We start from the raw sequence: 22,967 nt of genomic DNA, 5'->3' as shown, positions 1-22,967 counted from the left end.
TCAAGTGGTAAAATTATCAGTGGAAAGGCACATCATTATTCTGTGGGAATAAACTCTGTCTTTCTGTCAATGGGCACAACTCCCATGGAATTCAGTTTATGCCAGCACTGAATCTGGGGCTTTAATGGAGGCTTAAAGCGGAGACCATGGCAGATTGTATAAATTAAACTGGGTGAAGGATTCGGAAAGGGCTGCTTCATCATTTCTTTCACTGGTGCTTTTTCTTGTTATCAATGCCCTTATATCGACTCTACATACTTCTTAATGACATGTTTTACAGACCCACCGGCATTTAAACGCATGCAAGATTTGTTCCTACAATGATCTACATCTACCTGTTCACCACTTACAATCAGCTCGTGCTTGGTGTATAAATGCAACCATGTTTACGCCAGAAAACAGGCTTCCTTGGATGTCTCAGCTTATTTGCTAGAAGCTGCGTTTGGCTGAATTTGGCCCACTGTGTGCGGTGGAGTTTGGTGAAATACCTAGGTATGCAAATGTGCTCTGTATTTCAATAGCCTGATTGATGCAAACAGCTGCCACTTCTCCATTTGCTCTAACCATGCTTCACAGATGTGGAAAACAGCATGGCCAAGGACTACTGAGAAACCAGGCTGCATAAACTCGAGCAATTGCAGTAGTTATTAGATTAGAAAGGAAGCGGTATTTCAGCAATGATGCATATAAACACCTCTTTGAAATTAAAACTAAAGAGCTATGAGATTGAATACTAAAGCAGCAGGACAACCCTCTAGTGTGCATCATAGCCTTCTGTGCTGCAGCTGTTGAGTTTTTCCAAAATACGGTGATGCATCACCTGCAGATGTGACCGTTATTCTCCCACCCCTATTTCCTTACTCCCTGACCAGAGAGAGACAATTACATTACGTGATCATTTCAACAGTACAAAGGAGGAAAGTGTGACCAAAAATACACTCTTGCCCTTCACCATTTAAGAATAAACCCTGTCACCGTAAGAAAAAACAAGCAAAAGCAAAAATGTTTTCTGCGCAGCTGTGTCTTTCTATAAAAAAAAAAAAAAAAAGGCAGTTCTACCTGAATCAATATAGCTCATGTCTCAGTAGAGCATTTCAGCAGACCAAAATCATAAAAAAGATTTTCTGCGCGCATGTTTATTGCTAAAAAAAAAAAAAAAAAAAAAGCAGTTTTACCTGAATCAATATAGCTCATGTCTCAGTAGAGCATTTCAGCAGACCAAAATCCTGTTTCTTCTGTTAATGTGGGGGCTATCATCAGAGATGTGACCAGGGCCGTATGGTTAGTAATTGGCTGAAGTGGCACGAGTCTCCTGAGGACGGCTGTGCTAAGCGCGCCTGTGCTAGGCGCAGGCTTGGCGATTTAGGAACAGGTGACAGGATGAAATGACAGGAAACAGAGAGAGCCTTAGGGATGACAAGAGTGCTGGGATGAGACGAACATGCCATCTCCCAGCAAGTCTATCAATCCTGCAATACTTTCATATTGGTGTCACTTAGACATATGTCTTCAGAAGAAAACGAGGTTCTTACTCTAGCTGTAGCCAACCTACTTCAAGATATATCTGTTGGTTATGGAAGAAAGATCTCTGTTACTTTTTTGGCTCCTGAACAGACAACACTGGCTGTAGATAGCAACCAAAGTGACTGCTTGGAACCCAAAGTAGTTAGCAACAGAAAAACTGCTTTAGCATAGTCCTGGTTTCTATAGGCAGAGATATTAATATATGTAGATAACAAAAATATATTCTCAGTTTTCTGAATCTTTAAAGATACATGGAATGACAGCCAAGGAAATACTAAAACAGAAGATTACATTTAGTGACTTTGGAAGATGGATGCTCTTCCCCTTCCCCAGTTCTGGTTTTCCTTTTCTTTATTCTCACCCTCCAACCAGCGCCTTCCTTCCACAGTCATAATATTTCCTCCATCTTTGTTTATTTAATTGTGATCAAATAGCAACAGCGTTAATAGGCAATAGTGAATTCTGACGTACATACAAAGTGGATTGTATGGTAATTTTGATCCGCCTGCTTTCCTTTTTTACCTAGTAAGAAACAGGAGTAGCTTAGCAGATTTAAAAGCTTTTCTCTCAGGGCTAGACCAGTACTATCCCCTTTGCTATTAAGATACTCACAGAACTTGCTCATTATCTTTATGTTGCCTGGAAGCTAAGACACAAGTGAAGAAAAGGCTGTGTTTTTTCTGCTTTGTGCTCGTGCCTGATTTTAGATCTCACTAATGTTCTTGCTGTACTATTTACAACCCGCAATACATAAAGCAAGTTTGTTTCTTAAGCTTTGTTTCAACACAGGGAGAGTCAGGAGTCCCCAGTGCACTATCACATTTTTAGCTATGAGCTTGGGTGTGCCCCACTTCTACTACCTTTAATACTTCTGCATCTCTTCTGAATTCATAAGGGTTGTCTTTATTTAAAGCAGCGTAAAATATAAATTATTGTTCTTATTATTGGATTAATCAAGGTTTAACGGCACAAAAGCAGATTGCCAAAGTAGCTGTTAATTTTCAATTTAGGCTGAAACATCGATCTCACCAGCCAGAAAGGCTGCATCGCTCCCTCCTCTGGCCAGCTGGTGAATCTGTTGTGATTTCCTGGAGTCCATCTGTTTCCCTTCAGAACCACAATGTCCTGTCTTTCTCTTCTATTAAATATGTAATGATGAATACATAAAGAAAAAGATAAACTTTAAACAGAGATTATTTTTCTATTGTGTATATATAAAGCCATCACAATAAATTATCTCAGAATATTTTTTGAATATAGATCAGGTTATTCCAAGATCATAATGCAACTAGATAATGGCAATAAACCTCCTTCAACCTGAAGAAACAAAAAACCACCTAAATAAATCTTTAAGAAATACATTTGGGAAACAAATTGCAGGTACCTTCGAATAGTGCACGTTTTAAAATTTAACAATTTCTTAATTGCAGTGAGAAAATATTCCACTCGACTCTAACGACAACGTAATTGTCCCATCCCTCCAACATATCAAACCTGTGTTGACTTCACTATAGTAACTCTTCTGTCAAGTGAAAGAACTAACAAGATTCATAATCAAAATCAGTCTTCACAGGAGACTGCTTAATACTCCCAACGCATAGTGTTGCTCAAGTTTTTAAATATTTACTGCAACAGAGGAAGTGGAAGAGACGTACGATCTGCCATAGCTTCCACAGTGCCTTTTGCTCCTGTGCCGTTGCTCTGCTGTGGTTGCGTTCTGCCTTTTCAGATGCCCCAGCTGGGTTCAAGGGCAGCTCGTAGAGGTGATGGCATTATCCCGAGCCATCACAGGCCTCTGACACAAACGGCACTTCTTCCACTAATGAACAACGAGAAGTGATAGGCTACGGCATTAGATAGTTGAAGCCACTAAGTGAGAGCATCAGACTCTCGGTATTTGGCATTCACCACCTGATAATTTGGCATTCTTTGATGGCGTGTATTTTAAAGATAGAAAAATTATCAATGCAATATTTAGGCCATGCAATTGTGTCTAAGATCAGTAATTATACTAACAACACTATATTGTTAAACGTACATTTAGTGCCAGCTATTAATGTACGCAGGTCAGGTTTGGGCTTTAGTAATACTAGCAAATCCAGAATAAATCTGTCTGTTTGTAGTTATTTTAGGGTTTTGTACTGGGTTAATCGAATGAGATGGAATGTATACTTACTTTGGGATGACTTCTAGCTATTGGAGTTGTAGCCCTCTCATGTCATGTTTTATACTCATAGTAGTACATGCCCCTACCAAAAACACAGTTCTGAATGTAACAACCCCACCAAGACCACACCACTTAACAAATAAATAGAAATTTCTTTCAGAATTTCTTTACACAGCCTCATCAGGGTATCATCTCTTTCCCAGTGCCAGATCCCCACATGCCTGGGATCACGAGCTTTCTAGCTCTGGGTTGATGCTCTGGGACCATGACAGGTTTTCTGTCTCTCCTGTCCCCCCATGAAGAATGGAGAGGAAGCAACAAATCATGTAGCTCATAGCACCCGATGATTCACATACAGTGGAAAGATTCCCATCTTCAGGTTAAAAGCTGTACTGCCTTTGTCTTTCTGTGAGTGACTGTACAAGGAAATTAAAAAGCACTAGGTGGGGAACTCAAGCATCTTCCATCTGGGAACATCCGTGCTACACTGTGTAAAACTATTTTTCAGTGGGCTTGAGCCAAAACTCCTTTCCACTTTGGTGATGTTAATTCAGAGCCTACTTGTTCATTGCTAGCAGCATCATTAATATACACAAACAAATACACAGACAGATAAAAGAAAAAAACAGACTCATGAGTCACTCGTCTCATCTTCTACGTTTCCGCAGAAAGCAAGTCTTGGCTTTGTGGCCTGTGGTGATGCTACCCCAATAACTGCGATCTGTTAATGGCAGATTAAAGTCACATTTTTATTTTCAAAGTAAAGAAGTACTATCTCTGCCTTTTCAGAATACCATGGCAAATGGTTCTAGGGGCTCACATACGTCTCAAGTGAAGAAGGCATCCCACAGACTGTTCATGGGCTCTGCAAGGACAGCCCAGACATTACACAATTGCACCACTGTCTGTGCTGTTTACCAGCAAGAAGGAATCTGCTTAGGCAGCCACCATCAGATTAATGCAAGGTCATCTCTGATTGCTGGCTGAATATCTACCAGTGTCTTTATTTTTCTGCTCATAAAGCTCCCAGGCACAAAGCATGGTAGGTTAGTGACGGTACCAACTCAGCCATTAAGTGGCTGAGGCAAGAACATGCTGCATCCCCGAAAGCCTGAAAAAGCCACATGGCTATAGGAGATCTCTTCTTAGGCTGATAAACTTGGCTCCTCTGGATACCAAAATAACCAAAGAAACAGAAGATAACTTTCAGATAACATTTTAAGATCATTTTCCTTATCTCAAGAAAATGCTTATAGTCCTAAAAACGGGTATGAGCTGTAAGTGTCTTCACATTGCAACTGTGCATGGTAAACTGGACCTGACAACTCCTAAAAGGACAGTCACATGCATTGTCAAGGAGTCCTAGTAGCCCAGGGAAAGCCTGGGAAGAAGTTTATTCTTGGCCTTAAGGAGCTATTTGGAAAACCATGAGATGCAACATCATCTCTTTGCAGAGACTGGTGTGAAAATACTGGATGTCGTGTCATATACAGCCCATCGCAAGCAACAGTCATCTTCTTGTCATTGATTCACTCAACACAGGATCAGGGTCAGGACCTGAATTACTTCCTACACACAAGTGGTGTACTGACTTAATGGAAGATGAGTAAATGTGAGATAGAACTGTTTAAGATACTCACAGATACTTATCAGAGTGATTTCTAAGTTTCATACAAAATTTTGCTTGAAAGTCAGTAAGAGAATGTGCCACAGGAGGAGGAGCCGGAAGTTCAGCCCCACGGTGGGAAGATTTTGAATGATGAAGTTAAGTGATGGAGAGCATTTTTTTGAAAGAAAACATCTAATCTTTTAGCAACACACACCAGCACAGAAGAATGAGGAAGGCTACTATTTTCCACATAAGGAAACAAGAAAAGGATGTTTCAAAGCCCTCTGAGAAGAAAATCTAGTGCAGGAATCAAAGTTTAGGCTGTGGAAATTCGTGGTTCTGTAGGAGCACTATCAGGCAACAAATGACCTCTCCAGACAGCAGCGTGTGGTTTGATGCAGTGCTCGGGTGGCATGGGAGGGGCTACATCAGACTTGTTAAACAAGGAAACAGATGGTCTGAGCAGTCATAATTTTTCAAGTACCGAAGACATAACTTCCCTAATCTGTTGCAACTGGCTGAAGAAATAATTACTTTCAGGAAAATGAGGGTGAATTCGTGGCTAATGAAATCAGTGCAACGTCTCTGCAGTGGCATTAGTTACACTGATATCATCTTCTATGCTGCTGCTGATTCTGTTTGTGCCCTGTGGGAAGGCACAGTTTTCCCCCCTTCCCTGCGGCTGAAGTATTTTTCTCATTACAATTTAGCTCATAGAAGGCTACACAAATTCTTTTTACCTCTACAGATTGTATCAAGGCAGGCCAGAGATAATGAAATAGGAAAGACTAATATCTCTGCAACCTTTTTTTTCCAGTATCCAAATCTCAGTTATGCAAGAAAACATTAATGAGGATACATTCGAGTGTTCATATTCGAGATATAAAATTCTATATAAAAAATAACATAAAAAAGATATTAGGGAGAGGAAGATTTTTGCAGCACAGCACAGACAAAGTAAAGGGCACTCTTACTTTGAATTTTCTTTATAGATCAGTCTCCACATTCTACCTTTCATAGTGAATCAGTGTGCTAAGGTGAGCTGAATACAGAGCTAATGTTGCACAGCTTTCCTTCAGCACCTTTAACACCTGTTTTATCTGTTAATGCTCTTAGTGCCAGTTCCATTATTTGACTTTGGGTTATTTTCATCGTACTGAAATGTCAGGAATGATAAGCTATATATAAGTAAAATCCCAGCATTATCACACCACAGCACTGTGCTAGGATAGTCGATAACTATTTTTCACTCTCTTTTAACATTTGGTTTAATTTCTTTTAACATATTACAGGTAGATCACTGAACATTTTTCTACTAAGTAGACATTCGACCACCTTCTTGTGCTATCATGACTCAAGAAAAAAATCTGTTTTATTTCAGCCCAGCCTAAGTCTTAGAGCTACATGCTTGGACACTGGGATATGCAACGATATTTCAAGATTTTTTACTACCGAGCAAGGTTGAGCTAGCTCAGTCTCTGGATGAGAAATTCCTGCTAAAGTTCGACACTGCAGAGAGCTGTGCTGAGGATGAAGGTGGTCCTGCAAGCATGCATTCCGGCTCCACTGCACATGAGCACTTGAGGTGTGTCTACACAGACAGTTTGCTGTAGGGAGAAATAGGGGGAAAAACATGGAAGAACATTTGAGTGCTCTCACATGAGGGCAAGGACAATAAAAGCAACCATCCCTACACCCTCCCGTGGCCAGCTGGGAGGGGTGGTGACCAGAGGCAAACCTTTATCCACCCTGATGGATATAGGTAGCGGTAAAGATGAACAGCTTGTGGATTTGTCTGGCTTTTATGTGGTGAGTAGGGTACCCACACGGACAGTTTCTGGGGAGAATGAGAGGCAGAGGTGGGGGTGAGATGTATATGCAAAGGGTGCTTGTTACATATGGAGTCAAAGTGGGATGATTTTGTGAAGGAAAAAAATGAATAGATGATGGAGCAGCATGAATGGGTGGTTGTGCTGGAAGGAGTTTTATGAAGAATGCGAGCAGATACCTCAGCAATCTTCCAAGTATGGGGAAGGAAGGAGAAAGGAAGCCTGCAAGCTTTCATTTTGGTCCTTTCCATCTGCCACTGCTTTTATTACCTGGTCATGCTGGCTGTTGAGCTGTCACTGCTCGGTCATCTCACCCAGGATGTGAGGGAACACCATTCCACATACGGTAATACATAAAGACTGGCTTGGCACTTACTGATGCATAAACCCACAAACTGAGCCAGCGGAGTCAATAGTCTAGCTAAAAGTTAACTACTGGTTGATTTTACCAGTTATATTACACGGACAGAAATCTATGTCCTTCAAATCTACTCTATTTAGAAAAGAATATACATGCCTTTAGGCTTTTTATCAGACAGTTAACAGAATGTTTTGTTAAAAGAAGTTCTTAATCTTCTGTTTGCTCCTCAGACAAGATTTAGCAATACATGTATAGGAAAAGAGATAAACGCATGTTCTGAGAGAGCAAATGCCATCATAAAACAGAGAAGAATTTATACAAGATTACAAGTCCTCCTCTCAAAACACTTGAAAAGAACCCATATGTTTTCATTTTACTAATCTCAGAATTTCCTACTGTTGCGATTTTCCTTTCAGTGTTTCAGATCCCCACCTCTAATTTTTACGAAGGATGCACGTTATTTCTTCTTGGAGATGTCATATTAGACCTCTAAACTTTTAACAACACTAGAAATGCTGGATTCTGTAAGTGCTAGCAAGAGGCAGCTGAAGCTATATAAGAAGATAAGGGCCACTGTGCTTGGCTTTGCGGGCTCTCATCACTTGCCTGATACATGGACAGCTGTAGCACCAAGCTTGGCTGTGGCAAAAGCTGATGAGGAAACAAGGCTCGTAAAGTAACCATCAGAACAAGGTGAAAGGCACATCTTTTTTTTTTTTTTTAATTTTGATTTCAATGCCTTACTCGGGATTCAAAAGATTGGAATTTCTTAGTATTCACGGCCATATTCTTCCTTTAACAGTGAAAGACCTTTAAAAAATTCAGCAGTGTTACTGTGAAAAACAGAGGGATTGCTGATTTGTTCTCCTTTTCCCCACCCTGAAGGGTGCAGAAGAGGTGGATTCACTTTTCTCCATCCAAAGGTGCTCAGATCCACACACCCCACCTAGGAAAATAAGCCCCAAGACTATTCATCATATGGAGATGCTCCACTGTCCGTAGAGCAAACAAATACCAGGCCTAGAGACAAAGAGAAATTCCCTACGTGAGTGGTCAGACACCCACTGGAAGGAGGGGAACCCTCCTTGTCTGACAGCAGCACTGTTAAAGCACTGCTATTGCACATCTAATCTAGCTTTTCTTAGAGATCCTCATTTATCTGGGGCTTCATCTGGCAGCTTGAGCAGATACACCACCACAATTTGAAAAAATCTTCTAAAGTGAAAGAAAGCCCAGATATTTCTGTGGGTCACATACTCAATGCATGCACACAAAGTCTGGCACTTCCAAGAAGTTTTGGACTTCCCAGCCACAGGATGGGCTTCCCTTTCAGGATGCACATATGCCACAGGTCGGGTGCTGCCAGGTAAGCTGTGCATAAACAAATTAGGGGTAACAGCGTTAAACAACACATACATGCAACGTGGGGCTCGCTGCTGCTCAATACATTGCCAGCTGGTTTTGTCCAGGTTATGCCAGTCAGAAACACAAAGGCGCTGTATAAAGCACCGAAGCCTTAAGCAGTATAGGATTGAAACACCAGGTTTCATCACTGCTGTGTAGTAAACCCACCCGCAGGGCGAGACAGTCGTTTCTCTCTCTGCCCTGCTGCCCTCAGAGGCTTTGTTATTCTGCACAACACAAAGCAGCTTCAGCAAAAGGCAGCGAAGGCGGGTTCTTTCAGGCTGACCCTTAGTGGGACGGTGAGGACAGGCTGCAGGGACAGAGGCGGTGTGGGCTGAATTCTGTCAGGCAGGCCACTGCCTGCTGGTGCTCGCTAATACCTCAAAGCTGAACACATGGGTTTTGTTTCTTCTGAGGCTGTGTCTTTGCAGAGCCAGATCTGCTGGGAATGCTCTGGCACCATCTGGCTGGCCAGACGGACCAGGGATACCTAGACTGATAGTGAGGTGCGGTAACAGCATCAGTCAGCACATTGGTGGCGATGGCTCTGCCTGTGGCAGCACCATGAGCTGGAGAGAGCTGTGTTGTGCTCTGCTGAACACAGCTGAGATACATCCTATCTGTAAGAAACATTTGGAAACAGTAACATTTTTAAAAGAAGCCTATACCAACGGAGTGCGCATATGATAAGAGCAGTAAATTTTCTTCACCCTTGCAGTAAAATTCTTAAGTATTTGTAAAATTCATGTCAAAATAGCCAAACCTTATTTTCAAAAGAAAAGAAAAAGATATTAGAAGAGTGAAATAGTGGAAACAATTTTAAAGTGAAGTACCAGAATTATGAAGGATTTCAAAGTCTAAGGTGCCCCACAGCCCATTCTTGGTTTCTGACATGACTGCGGTGCACCTATGGGCAGCAGACAGGTTATAACCTTTCCCCTACATGTAGAGGCTTCATGAAGCTTGCGCCTTTTGTATTCACCACATGGTTAACAGATACAAGAAAAACTTTCTGTTAGTTGATTAAGGTTTAGAAAAAACTGTAGCGTCTACCTGCAGAGAATTATTTTCTCTACTTCCTGCATGTAAGAACATTTACATGCAATGTTGTTTACGTGTTTCAGTGCATCTTCTAATTCAGCAGAACACATGAATAAAAAACATATGGGAAGGACAAAAATATATCCTGAGGTAGCTTTTCACTAGAAATAAGATCAATGGGGGAACAGATGGCTCTTGGCCATTGGCTTATGTTCCCTGATCTGAACTTTATTACATGAACTAGTTTACCTGCTGATAATATTACCAGAGGCTAAAAATTGAACATGCTAGAGACTGATAGTCATCCCTCTGCCCAGATCAGGACTGAGACACAGTGGTAGAGCAGGCAAGGGATGAACAAGTGAGAGCAGAGTCCAAAAGCCACCCTTGTAAAACCATATCTGTACACAGCATTCAGCAGAGGCAGCGTTTGGATGGAGAACTACTATGCAACATCACCCCTGAGAAGAGAGCTCTGTCAGACCTTCAGAAAGAAAAATAGTATTTGGCATGGGGAAGAATAACGGTATTTCTTCCTTACAAAGGAGGAAAACAGACCACATGTATTTGTCCTGCTCGGCAGGTATTCTGCGAGATGGTCCTTTTAGCTGGAGACACATTTTTGTAATGGAGAGACAGACTTTCACAGACCAGGCTATTTTGAAAGAGAATTAGTACCTGGTTGTCTTCTCCCCACTCCCTCTAACTGGGGCAGCCAAGAATAGTGAACTTTTATTTTGAAAAATAATACTAGGGACACGGAAGGAGGCCCGAGTCAGAGAAAAGGAGAATAGTTGGGTAGATTAAGTGAGGTGAGCTCGTGAAATTTCTTCATAAACAGAAATGACAGGCTAACTTGGGAAAACAAAGTATCCCTAAGCACACCTGACAGCAGAAGCCAACTGATCAAATAGGAGCAAATATGCAGTGAAACAGACAATGACAGAAAGCCAAGAAAGGCTGTCCTCTGGATTCAGCAAAACAAACCAAGTCAGTGAAAACACACGGGCCATGCTAACGAAAGAGCCTTGTTCACGTGCACAACAGCTCAAATTGTCATCCCAGCTGTTTGCTGAGGAGGGGAACGAGAGACGCCAACTTCAGAGAGCTGTGACAGAAAACATGAGCTTTACCTTCCTGGCACGAAGATCATCACTCCTCTCACTCCAGATGTGAGGCCATTCTGGTTGTACTGTGAATGTATCACGTTTTATAAATACCAAAGAACAAGCAATCAAAACCCTGTCACTGTTCAGCATTGAATAGTTTTGAGTGATCTTTGTGCTGGCTGTCCACACACACACGGAAATGTTCACATCTTTTTTACCCACAGAGGCTTCCCACTATTTCTGCACAATACTCTTCCTAAGAACAGGCACTCTACTTCCATAAGTTACTTTTTCATCACTGGCCTCAGTTTTGTCAAGCTAAATAATCAAGAAGATGGGTGTCAGTGTTTAAACATGTTTTTGAGAAACGCCCCCCCTCCAACACAGAAAAAAATCTTGATGGAACCAGGAATCCTATCTGATTTTCTCTCAACAAGCCACAACCAGCTCAACCATCAACAAGTCACAACGAATTCAAACTATTCATTCAGGGTACAAACTGACTTTTCCAGGTTTCAGTGAATTTTTAGTTAGCATTAATAACAGTATAAATTCCTACTTCAAAAGATAAATGTTAACTTTTAGAATCATAGAATCACAGAATCATCTGGTTGGAAGAGGCCTTCAAGATCACCGAGTCCAACCATTCACCTTGCACTGCCAGGGTCCCTACACCATGTCCCTCAGCACCACATCTGCACATCTTTTAAACACTTCCAGGGATGGGGACTCCACCACCTCCCTGGGCAGCCTGTTCCAATGCTTCACAACCCTTTCTGTAAAGAAATTTTTCCTGATACCTAACCTAGATCTCCCCTGGCACAACTTAGGGCCATTTCCTCTTGCCCTGCCACTTGTTATATAGGAGAAGAGACCGATCCCCACCTCTCTACAACTTCCTTTCAGGTAGCTGTAGAGAGCCTACAGAGTAGTTGTTTAGAGCCTACAAAGGATTACCAAAGCAAAAAATTTAATATTTTGCAAATCAGTGTTTAGAAAACCCAAGGCATTATTAATGTCCTGAACAAAATCTTTGAATCCCAGTACCTTATAGCTTTGCTTGATAGTCAAGTTTTACAAATGAATGCTGTACAGAACCAGGAGACCCAAATAAGATTACTTCATACTCTGAGCAACAAACTAGCGGGGTAACCCGATAACGTTATAGACTGCTTCTCTCCCTGTAAAGGCGGTTCAAGCCCACCAAGATTAAGCACACCTCCATTTAGTTCAAACACACTTCCCTCCCAGTCTTTTTACCTCTAAACAAAAAAAAGCCTTTAGAATCTTGTGAGCAAGACTCTAAATAGTCTCAAAATGAGCCCAAGAGGGACTCGCAGGCAGAAGAAAGCTGTAAGGCTGCTGGCAGAAGACTCCCATGCAAACCAAGAAGTACGAACACAGTGTGCCATGCTGTCTCAATTCCTGTGTGTGCTGTTTCTTACAGCCTAAAAAAAGGAGCCACAGCACAGGCGGGGCTCTGGAAGAGCTTGGACTGAGGAGGCAGAAGTCATCTAATGTTACCTCTTTCAGCCTGCTGAGTTGTAAATGTGAAGTTATGCCACAGATCCTGGTTCAGGATTTCACACTGAACAGCTTACCCTGTCTTACACAGGAAGTCTGCAGCAAAGCTAGACCTGAAGCTGGAGATTCAAATTTAACCTTTTCTTTCTTAATCATAGCTTCCTTGAAACAGGGGAAAATGTGAATCTAATTAAACTAATCAGTTTAATTCTGAGTGTGGGTGTGAATTTACAGTTTGCAGGAATGTCTTTGATTATCTGATGACTTCAAAGGCTCCTATTAATAAAAAAATTTAGAGAGGTGTCCTCAAAGTTTCTACTGAACAGACCTCAGCCTGCAATTGTAGGTGTTCTCATTAGAGAAAGTGGGGTTTTGCTGATGGAATAATTAGCTTCGTTTTGATAAATCCTTTTCTGTCAAATGTCTATAGACATACATTTTAAACAAGAAAATAATAATTTGGGGGATCAAGCTACAGCTCCTAGTTAATCAGAATCTTCTGAGGGAAATCTTCCTCTCTGGGTGAATCTCACCTTTGTATTGAAAAGGAAGGGACATGAGCTGTAAAATTTCTTCCATTTATGCTGCACAATAGTTCAACATCCTCTCTAAAAAAAAACCCCAAAACAAGAAAAGAGGATTATTTCCCTCTCTTTTCCTTCACCATGGTCTTTCTTACAGCTTGCTGTAGGCTATCCTGTCATTTTCAGGGTTTTGATGCGCTCATGAAACAGACACACCAAGTACAATCTTTCTTACAGATGTTACTGAAAGCAGCAGGGAGCTAGGCTTGTGCCTGTCTATGCATGGAATGTATTTATATTCTGCCTACAGAGGTATGTTTCAGAATTAACAATAATTGCATTTTCCATGTTCTCCAGCAAAAAGCTGCCTCCAAGTTCAGGATGACCGTGCCATAAAGTTAAGTCACTCATCCTTCCACAGGAAATGAACCAACCAAGTACTTAGAGGTAAGACTGTTATGACTGATTTAGTACAAGAAGTTAGATGCTAAAATAGATGTGTATACCCAAGTGCCGTGTGGAGGCTTTGCTCTGCACATCTTGTCAAGCAGGATCTACATTGCTTTAAGTCAAATGGTAAAGTGCCCACAACCATGTTGACTTCAGGGGAACTGAAGACAAGCACAGCCTACACCTTAGATTTCCAACACGAGCTGGAACTATGACATGAAATAAAAAAAACCCAAACTGCTAGAACTGTTGTGAATAGATAGAAAAAAATAACTGAAAATTGGTCAAACACTGACCAAATGCATACATTTATGGGTGTAACAAAAGGGAACACTGTCCTTTTGGAAGGTCAGTCAGTATTTTCACTCTTCTGGGCCTATCTGGTTGTTTATATTCAGCATATACACAGCAATAGCTGAACCTATTTTGTCTAATTAGGTGTAATCCAGCATTACCTGGCAAGTCCATATTGATGTGATAATGAATCCATCATCTCTGAAGACATTGAAGATTTCAATGATCCCCCGTGAATAACCAAACACGGAGATGCTAGCATCTGATACTGCCAAGTTAAATGTGAGGTAGTCGGTGGGCTGCAGAAGATGTCTTTGTTTATACAGGACAAAAATCACAATGCTGTTTCCAAACCAAGACAGCCAACCTGGAAAAAAAATTAAATCCATAAATTTAAAAAGCAAATAAAGCAAGAAGCAGTTCAGTGTTCAAATGTGTAACTTCTTTTCTAAAATTACCCTTTTGTTCCATTAGAACCAAATTAAACCAGATTATACTTTGGAAAACCTATGCATGAAGCCTTTTCAAGTAGCTGGGTACAATTCAGAAGCAGGAACGAGTGAATAACTATGGCATTAAAACAGAACAAACGCAAAGGGCTGCTGCCGCCTCTGTTGGAGATCCACCATTTAAGGGCCGAAAGAAGTCTCTTTCCTAAGAGGACAGATGAAATTCATGAACATGTAACATCTGAGGGAAAAAGGCATGAGGAAAGATTGGTAGATTGGCGCATTGTAGGAGCAGAGACTACCCACAACGTGCCAAAAGCTGCAGCTGGTTAGGTACCTTGTGGACAATAATGGGTATTGAAAGTTCATGCACGCAGCCACAGAGCTGCTTTACCAGTCCTCTCTCAAGAAGTGCAGCTAATACGATTAAGTTTCTTCTCTTAGAACAGTCTGGGATCTCCTTACAGCAAAGCCTGTCCCAGATGGGAATATTTTTCAGTAATACACTTCATAGTCTCAATGAAGAGAATATTTAGAACAGATCTTTTGGAAGCTTTAGTCTTTTTAAAAATTATTTTTAAAGAAAATTGTGTCTTCTCTTACTCTACGGGAACAGCGATGCCTGACTTGTATGTGTGTAGTTACATAAGGAAAATGCAAGGGACATGACTGCAAATCCGGTGAAAGTCAGCCACTTATTCCGCTGGAGAGACCAAGAGTTTCCAAACGTGCATGGCTATTGCTCCACCCATCAGTGCAAGACCTTAGTAGTTTGCACCCTACTTTTTAGAATGATGCAGACATCTAGAAAGGAATGACTTTTAACAAAATGTTTACTCATAAGCATCCAGGCTCAGTGTTGAAAATGGGGCTTAGACAGTGAAAGGAATGGCTCCAGAGCAGCTGCTGAAGTGGGGGTGAGCAGCAGGTCAGGCAGCACCCGGCTCCCCATTTGCTCCTGTTTCCACCTCCCAAACCATCTCTGCCGCTGCCGGTATAGGGGGGCTTGTTTTGCCTTGGCAATGTGGAGCAAAACACCACCTCTTCTGAGTGCCTGCAGACAGGTATAGGAGCCCAGCAGCTGGTGGTTTTGTTCCCCTGGCTGATGCCAGGGTACAACATTAACTGCCAGGTGATGGAGAAAAGGGTTGATGCATAGCCCTCTATCCAGGCACAAGCAGTAGATACCCCAGAGTAAGGGTGTTGTACATTTTACACAGCAAGAGGTGAATATTTGCGCTGAAGAGGGATGTGACACGATGGCATTGCACAGCATCTCTGGATATTCAAATGAGTCGACAAGAAGAAAGATGGCTGGTAAATTTAATTTTGCAGCAAGAGGGCAGCTGCCTTCCTTCAGGAAGCATCAACAGCCCCATATGTCAGGAATCCAGCACTTTGCTGCCAGGCTGCCTTGGCTAGGAAGCGGGGGGAAGAATTTGCCTCTGAATCTCCAGGCCATCCGGGAGTATCACGAGCTGAAATGCCAAAGAGCAAGGTTCTTGTTCTCCAAATGGAAATATTGGGTACTTACTGCCTGGTGAGGTGCTCTGGGTAGTCTGGAGTGAGAGGGTAGGTGGCTGATGTGGTGGTCTCTGTACGGCACTGTGAACTGCTTTTCCTGCAGACCAATTTCCTCTTCATAACTTTTCTTTGCAGAATTGCCAAGCTGCTGCTGCTCTGGCATGCTTAGCGAATGCACACGGTTTATACTAAAGAGCTTTTGAACTGGGAAGAGCTGACATGCCGGCATATGGTATTAACCAGGAATAGTCACTGGAGCAATGCTACACTGAGACGCATACATATATCTCATGTAAGTCTTGTTACAAGGGTAAGATCATCAACAATAAATACACCTTCTTCTGGCCACTAGGTGACAATGTTTCTTAATCAAGTCTCATCTCCAGCGGCTGCATGCACTTTAAATGAGGAATGGTTTCTGACTTTGAGTCTAGGGCTCAGAAACAGGCACAGCAAGGCACTGGAGGAGGACGGCTTTGGGAAGGCATCAGGAGATAGTCTGCAATGCAGACATGGTGGTTGTGTTGTTTGTGTAGTCAGTTCTACCTTCTCTAAGTTATATTGTTTTCAAGGCAGTAGGCATGGAATTCTTTTCCCTGTCAACATGAAGTGCTAAAATGGCAGACAAAATAAAACGGCACCTTCCTTGAAAACATCAAAATTCAAGTGTCAGATACGTGCCCTTCCTGGGAATACAAAGAGTAAATTCCCCCCAGCCCACGGGGTAAGGGAGTTTTCAGGTAAAGTACCTTAAGGAAGAAATTAAGCAAAATGTCATGTAAAACGACAAAACAGATTTCAGCTGGAGGTGAGGGAGGCACAGTATTTGTGATCACCTTTTGGAACTACATTCCCCCACTGAGGGTGGGGATGAGGGAAGTATTGAAGGAAAGAAGATTACAGAGCGAGTATGACTTCTGCAGGTAAAAACAAAACAACTTCCAAACAAAAGCCCCCACCCCCATCAAAAGAACCCCTCAACCAACCTCCCTTAACCCCTCCCCCAAACCAGCACAACAGGGAAGAGGGTTGAAAATGCAATGCGGAGGAAGCGTTGCAATAGCTCTGACCCTCTCCGTCAGGGCAGGGATCTCCTCGACCGCCTTGCAGGCGGTATTGTCCCTCAGGGTAGGTAGATTGCAGGCAGATCCAGAACGCAGGAAGAAACCTCTGAACTTCAAAGTGCTATAAGGCCCTGGTGTCACCAGGTGGCATCTCAGTAAAACTGAGGATAGAGAAGAAACAGCTGAGGGAACTACTTCCATTTTTTGCAAGCTGCCAGCAGTATTCACTCACAAGGGTATACGAAAAAACCCAACCAATCCAACTCCAGCATCCTAAGGTAATCCTGGTGAGAAAGGGTAGATTCTGAGATCAAATTATGGCTGAGAGAGAAAAAACAGCAGATAGGAAGAAACTGAGCACTTCCACCCAACACAGGGTTCAGAGAGGAATCACCACATCTCCCCCATAAGTTGTAATGCTGTCTGACACGAGCTGCTCATCAACGAGAGAATCTGGCCCTTCTGAAGTGACAAAATAGATAATATACAGCTACTGAATTTCATTTACATGGTGCAGGACCGTGCTGTGATACTGGCAGTATTGGAGTAGAATAAGTTAAATGAGTGTTCGTAAATGCTAAATATTGAAGAGCTAAGGAGTCATCTCTGACATCCACAGAAAAGTACTTGGTACTACACTTGTAAACATTGGGAGGTAGGAGGAATAGGATGGACAGCAATATTAAAAATGTTGCATTGCCTTTATGTAATTCAGTTGTGATCCTCCCCCTGGAACTATACCCACCAACAGAGCATTTTAATCCACAGATGTCCAAAGCGCTCCGTGAAGGAGGTTGGTGCTGTTATCCGTGATTTCTGTGGGAGGCACAGGAAGACTGCCAAGCAAGCTGGTGGTAGTCAGGAACCAAAATCCTATTGAAAAAGTCCTGTATCAGCGCGCAGTCTGCCAGCCTGTGCAAAGAAAGCACTGAAAAGTAGCCAGCAAGAGTGACGGAGGATATTGAAAAGATCTCTGTTGAAAGAGGCTGAGATCAGTGAGATTTAACTCTGAGAATAGCTGAGAGGGAACACAACAATTTTACAAGTATTTCCACCGAATCACTCAAGCCTGATCATCCAGGCATACCCTGTTTTTCTCTCACGTACCTAAGATGGTCTTTGAACAAGCAATGACCACCTGAGGCTGCATGCAATTTCTTTGTTAGCACTCAGTTTATGGTTTTGCAGAGTTAAATTTGGTCCAAGGGAACTGAGAGCTCTGAGCTGGTCGTCCACATTTCCCACAGATGACTGCATCCGCGCCCAGCTCAGAGAGGTTATTATGCTTTGTACTCAGACTTATTTTTACTAGACATTGTTGCATGGCCTCTACTTGTAAAATCTGACAGGAACGAATTAGGAAAATGAGTGTTACAACTCACCCACCTGCACTTTAAAACACACAGGAAGCCTTAAATAGAAGAATTCAAGAAATGTGTGCAAAAGGTGAAGCCTCAGTGTCGCGAGACAAGCTACACTTCTCCCTCATCAAATACTCTTATCTCTAGGACAGAAATTGAATGGAGCAGCTAGATACAGAGCAGGCGTGAATTCAGTCAATCGCTGATTCAACTACCTATGCACAAGCACAAGTGTCTATCTGAAGAGGTTTGTTGTAAAAGACTGAACTTCAGACTAGAAAACCTTATTTAAAACAGTGATAAAATCTAGAGAATTTGCAAAGCTGTTGTTATCTATCGCAACTGTGAAGTCACCCTGCTCTGGTTTGGGGCTTAGCTACTATTTACGCAGACACAATACCCTACCCAGGGCATATCGCCAGCTGTGGCAGCAAGAAGAGTCATCATGGTTTAGACTTGACAAAGCATGGAGAGATTATTTGTTCAATAAATGCGATCATTTTGTGGATGAATGTTCTGTGAATAGCTTGTTTCCTTTCCCACCTTCTCAGATTTATCTGTCAAACAATGTCCCAAAATAACGATCATTCTGTCACTTGTCAAATAACTATTTACTATCACCATTCTGAAACATGTGCTGTTTAACGGCATGTTTGAGTCTTGTGATCTGTTCCAGTTTTCTGATGGCACTGGTAACACCCTCAGCACGCCTTTCTGATATAAGGACTCACAAACAGTCAGAATTTGTTCTCTTACAGATATCCTCTCCTACTGACATAAAATTTCCTTTTATGCCAAGCGTTCACTCTAACAGTCCCAGTTTACTGTGAAACTAGGGAAAATGAACAAAGAACAAATGGTACATAAACACAGAAAAGAACAGTTGACTGAAGAATACCAATTGATAATTACGAAGTAAAAAATGCTTCATTTTTTTTCCCCGAGTCTCAGTTAGCCTTAGCTAGCAGTTGTGGACAGTACTTTTAAACGGCACCTAGTAAATTGTACAAGGATTTTCCACAGTACTGTTCCACTTAGGGCACTGGTAAAAACAGATCAGGCGTAACACTAGCCACGGGACAAGCTCCCACCTGTCTGTCAAAGACAGCTCGGAGCTCATGGAGTGGAAGGATGGAAACAGAGCGCTTCCTTCCGAAAGAGGATGCTGATGCAGCTGACCTAACAAAGGGCAACACGGTGGCTGCTAACCCCTGCACGGAGTGCCTCTGAGCACGATACGATGGCTCACTGCTACGAGATTGTCATTGCATTTTCTTTCCACTTTGATGGTCCCCTGGCCAAAGGGTTGGCAAGGAGAATGATGGAACTGTGACTCAGATGTCAGGAAGGAGTGCAGTGATCTCAAAATCCACCAGCATTTGAAAAAAACGCACTCATGCACTTTGATGCTGGTTTCCCTGTGATGTGGGTGTGCAAAGCCTGTTCCAGCACAGGCTTTGAGCTCAGATTTCCATGCGGTATGCTGAGATTAGCTACATTTTTTCGCCTTTATCCTGCAAAGGTGAAGAGATTCCAAGGAACCCCATCTCCTGGGTAAGTGCTAACACCAATTACATACATCACTTTTTGCTGTTGGAAATGTACATCAGAATTTGCAAAAAGCTGCGCTGGTGCAGTTAGATTCAAAAGAGAAGAAAATATGTAGCAGTTACAGAAGTGTAATCACTGAAGCTGTTTTCCAGGGCATCAAAAACCAGAAGTATGAAATAGTAACATCTGTGGGACTTTGTGTAATGAAGTACCCACAGACTCCTGCAAATGCAGACTGCCTTTCCAGACCTGCTAAAGAAACGCAGGTACAGTAAAGCAACGCATGGACTGGCCTCTGCTGCCGGAAGAGCACGAGGGTGTAACACTTTGTTCTGCCGCATCGCAGCTCCCCGGATAGACTGAGTCATTGCTGTACGTAAAACTAGTAGCTGTAAATTGTTATGGTCGGGGCTGGCAGAAGTGCAGCAGCAGACCTTCGAGGAGAAAAAGAATCATACAATCATACAATCATAGAATCACCTGGTTGGAAGAGACCTTTAAGATCATCGAGCCCAGCCGGTCACCCCGCACTGCCAGGGTCCCTACACCATGACAGACATGAGGACTTTTCTGATTTATGTATTTCTAATAGATTTTTTTTCAGAAGTTCTTACTGCAAAAAGGTATACCTACCTCCACCACATTTTAACTAGATCTGCACTACACTCGACTTGGAGCAGTGCTATCACTGGTTATACATGCTCTGCAAGAAATGTAACTTGAGTTTTGCGTCTCGAGGTAAGTTTCAAGAATAGCAGCTATGACATGTCAAGCACTTGTAAGCTTGGCAAAAGGATCTGGAACAACTAAAACCAAAACACGATCTAAAAGCTCACGCACCTAGGTACTTCAAAAAGTATTTGCTGGAAGATGTGAAGTCACCATTGGGAAGCAGCAGAGGAAAATGCCTCTGATGGAAGAAGTTTGAACTACCAGTGTTATGCAGAAGCAACACTAGAAGGAATCATTAGAGCTGGGGAAGTGTAAATATGAATGTGAATAGTGATGGCTAGACCTTGCTTGGATGCTGTATTCAATCCTTGCTGTAAGTTAGAAAAAGAATAAAGAGTCCAGGTTGGAAAAGACAGCGTAAAATGCTGCTAGGACGATATGCTGGGATGACAGAGGACAGGATATTATGACAGAATTTAAATCAAGTATAATAAAAAGAACCCCACAAAATCAACCAATAAAACCCCAAACCCCCAAAACAAACAAAAAACCCCCCAACCCTCACTTGCTTAATATAGGAATACAAAACTTGACCACAGGGTGTGATTGTTTCTTCAAGAACTCAGACTGGCTGTAGGATGTTAATTGCAGGCAACCCCCCCCATATCTTTCAATTAAAAGGAGTGACAAAAAGGGTATAAAGTTGGTGTGATCACTTAGCTGAAGAATTTAGGGCAAGGCTCCTACCCAACAGAAACAAAGCCAGGAACAGGCTGTCAATTGGCAGAGTGGTGGCAAACCCAAAAAACTCCTGGCCAGTTACATTAAGGAGCATGATAGCTTTGTAAAGGAGATTATATATTGTCACAGCAGGGCACTGGCCTTGCTGACCTAAGATGTTCTTTCCAGTCTTACGTGCAACTGATTAATTCATTAGCTGCTGGTGCAGCCATTTCTCAGCCATTCATGAAGTGATACTCGGATGTGAACAGAGCAGGGATAAAGTGGAACAACTCTGATTTAACTGAACTGCCACTCTTCTAATTAAGTCTCCTAAGATAGAAGGCATACATTTTTCCACTAGCATCTCTGTTTTCGTTCTAGACACAATTTTCCCCTCTCTAGTTCCTATAGGTTAAAAAAAGAGTCTCATGTAAACTTATTAAAATACTTAGTATTTTAACACTCATAGACCTTTTTCAAGCATAAGCTGAGGGCTAGTATGCTAGTTCCAATATATGGTAAACTTAGAAAAAGAAAAAAATCTTGGATCAATCATTTAAAACCATGCTGTTTAGAAGAACAGATTTAATGAAAGTTACATTTTCTGGTATTTTCCTGGTATTTTATTTCTGGTATTTTCTGGTATTTAGTGAGGTTTTGTGGTTGGAAATTTTGATTACTTAGCAAACTTGCATTCTGTGAAATTTCATATGGTTTCCTTGTATCCTGCAATGAGTCTGCCCCAAATGGACAACACCTAAACGAACGAAACAGAACTGTGCTGGGATCAAAGTGAATTCACCATGGGTGCCATTTTTCAAATCCTTATTACACACTTACGACAGTTTTCTTGCAGCAGAAGCAGCATAAGCACACTGCTAACACAGGATAGTGTTCTAGTACCTAGATCTTTCATAGATCCTGTTTGAAGAAGTTCATTTCTATGTACATCAAACATTTAAAGCAAGAGGAGCACAAATAGTTAAAAAACCCCTTCAAAGCTACAGAACCACATTGTCTGTCTCCGCAGGAGGTAACTGGAGGTAACTGTCAGCAGACAAAACTCTGGAAATCACAGAACATCAATTCAGTGCTACCAAGACACAAGAAGACGCAGAAGTATCATGTACTTCTGGTAAGGTACTTTTTTATCTTCCACATATTAAATTTAGTGAACATTAGTTTACAGGCTTGGCTATTTTCTTCCTCAAGATTTCTGCATTGATTATTAATTTCATTTTAACAAAAGAAAGCTGTACCTTTTTGATCTTGTAATAGCTGAAGAAACAAGTTGCATTTTCTAACATCCTGTTCCAGCAGGGATGAAACTCAAATGAATCACTCTGAACTTTATACCAAAGTCTACGTAGGAGCTTCCTTTCACATCCAAGCTGAGTACATACCTAAAGCCAGTAGGTAGAAACCTATGATAGTCTCTCCTTGTTCTGTTACAGCTGCCTCTCTGCTCAGAAAACTGATGTTGTTGTTCCTCCAGGGTGCCTGTGAAGAAAACTGGGCAGACATTTTCAGCAGAGCTTATGACCCAGAAATTGCCCTTTCCTCAGTACGTCGCAACAAAACAAAAACGCTCCAGCCGTTTCCTCAGTTCTGCTCCCTGTATTTGACGGACCTTTTCAATGAGACTAATGGCCTAAAGAAGAAAATCTCAAGGGACAGGAGCTTTGCAGCATGTTCTTCTTCACTAATCCTATCTGCTAAGACAGCCTGTGAATCCGTGGCCAAGACAACAGATCTCCTCATATCCTCATTACTGTTACATGCAGAAG

At 42.0% G+C, this 22,967-nt stretch overlaps 1 protein-coding gene across 1 annotated transcript in view; it reads right to left on the bottom strand.

Moving 5' to 3' along the window:
* The window catches only part of LOC104491304 (opsin-5-like), a gene marked incomplete at its 3' end in the record, with an annotated part of 26,121 nt that extends 3,417 nt beyond the window's left edge, over nucleotides 1-22,704 (bottom strand). Inside the window, exons 1-2 of the mRNA XM_010133693.1 lie at nucleotides 22,584-22,704; nucleotides 13,998-14,203 (exon numbers count right to left, since the gene is read on the bottom strand). Coding sequence (XP_010131995.1) covers nucleotides 13,998-14,203; nucleotides 22,584-22,704 — 327 coding nt within the window. The remainder of the gene's footprint in view (nucleotides 1-13,997; nucleotides 14,204-22,583) is intronic.
* Between the last annotated feature and the right edge of the window lie 263 nt (nucleotides 22,705-22,967).

This window comes from Buceros rhinoceros, unplaced genomic scaffold (genome assembly GCF_000710305.1).
Source record: "Buceros rhinoceros silvestris isolate BGI_N320 unplaced genomic scaffold, ASM71030v1 scaffold10563, whole genome shotgun sequence".
NCBI lineage: Eukaryota > Metazoa > Chordata > Aves > Bucerotiformes > Bucerotidae > Buceros > Buceros rhinoceros.
This window is presented reverse-complemented; position numbering and strand designations above follow the sequence as displayed.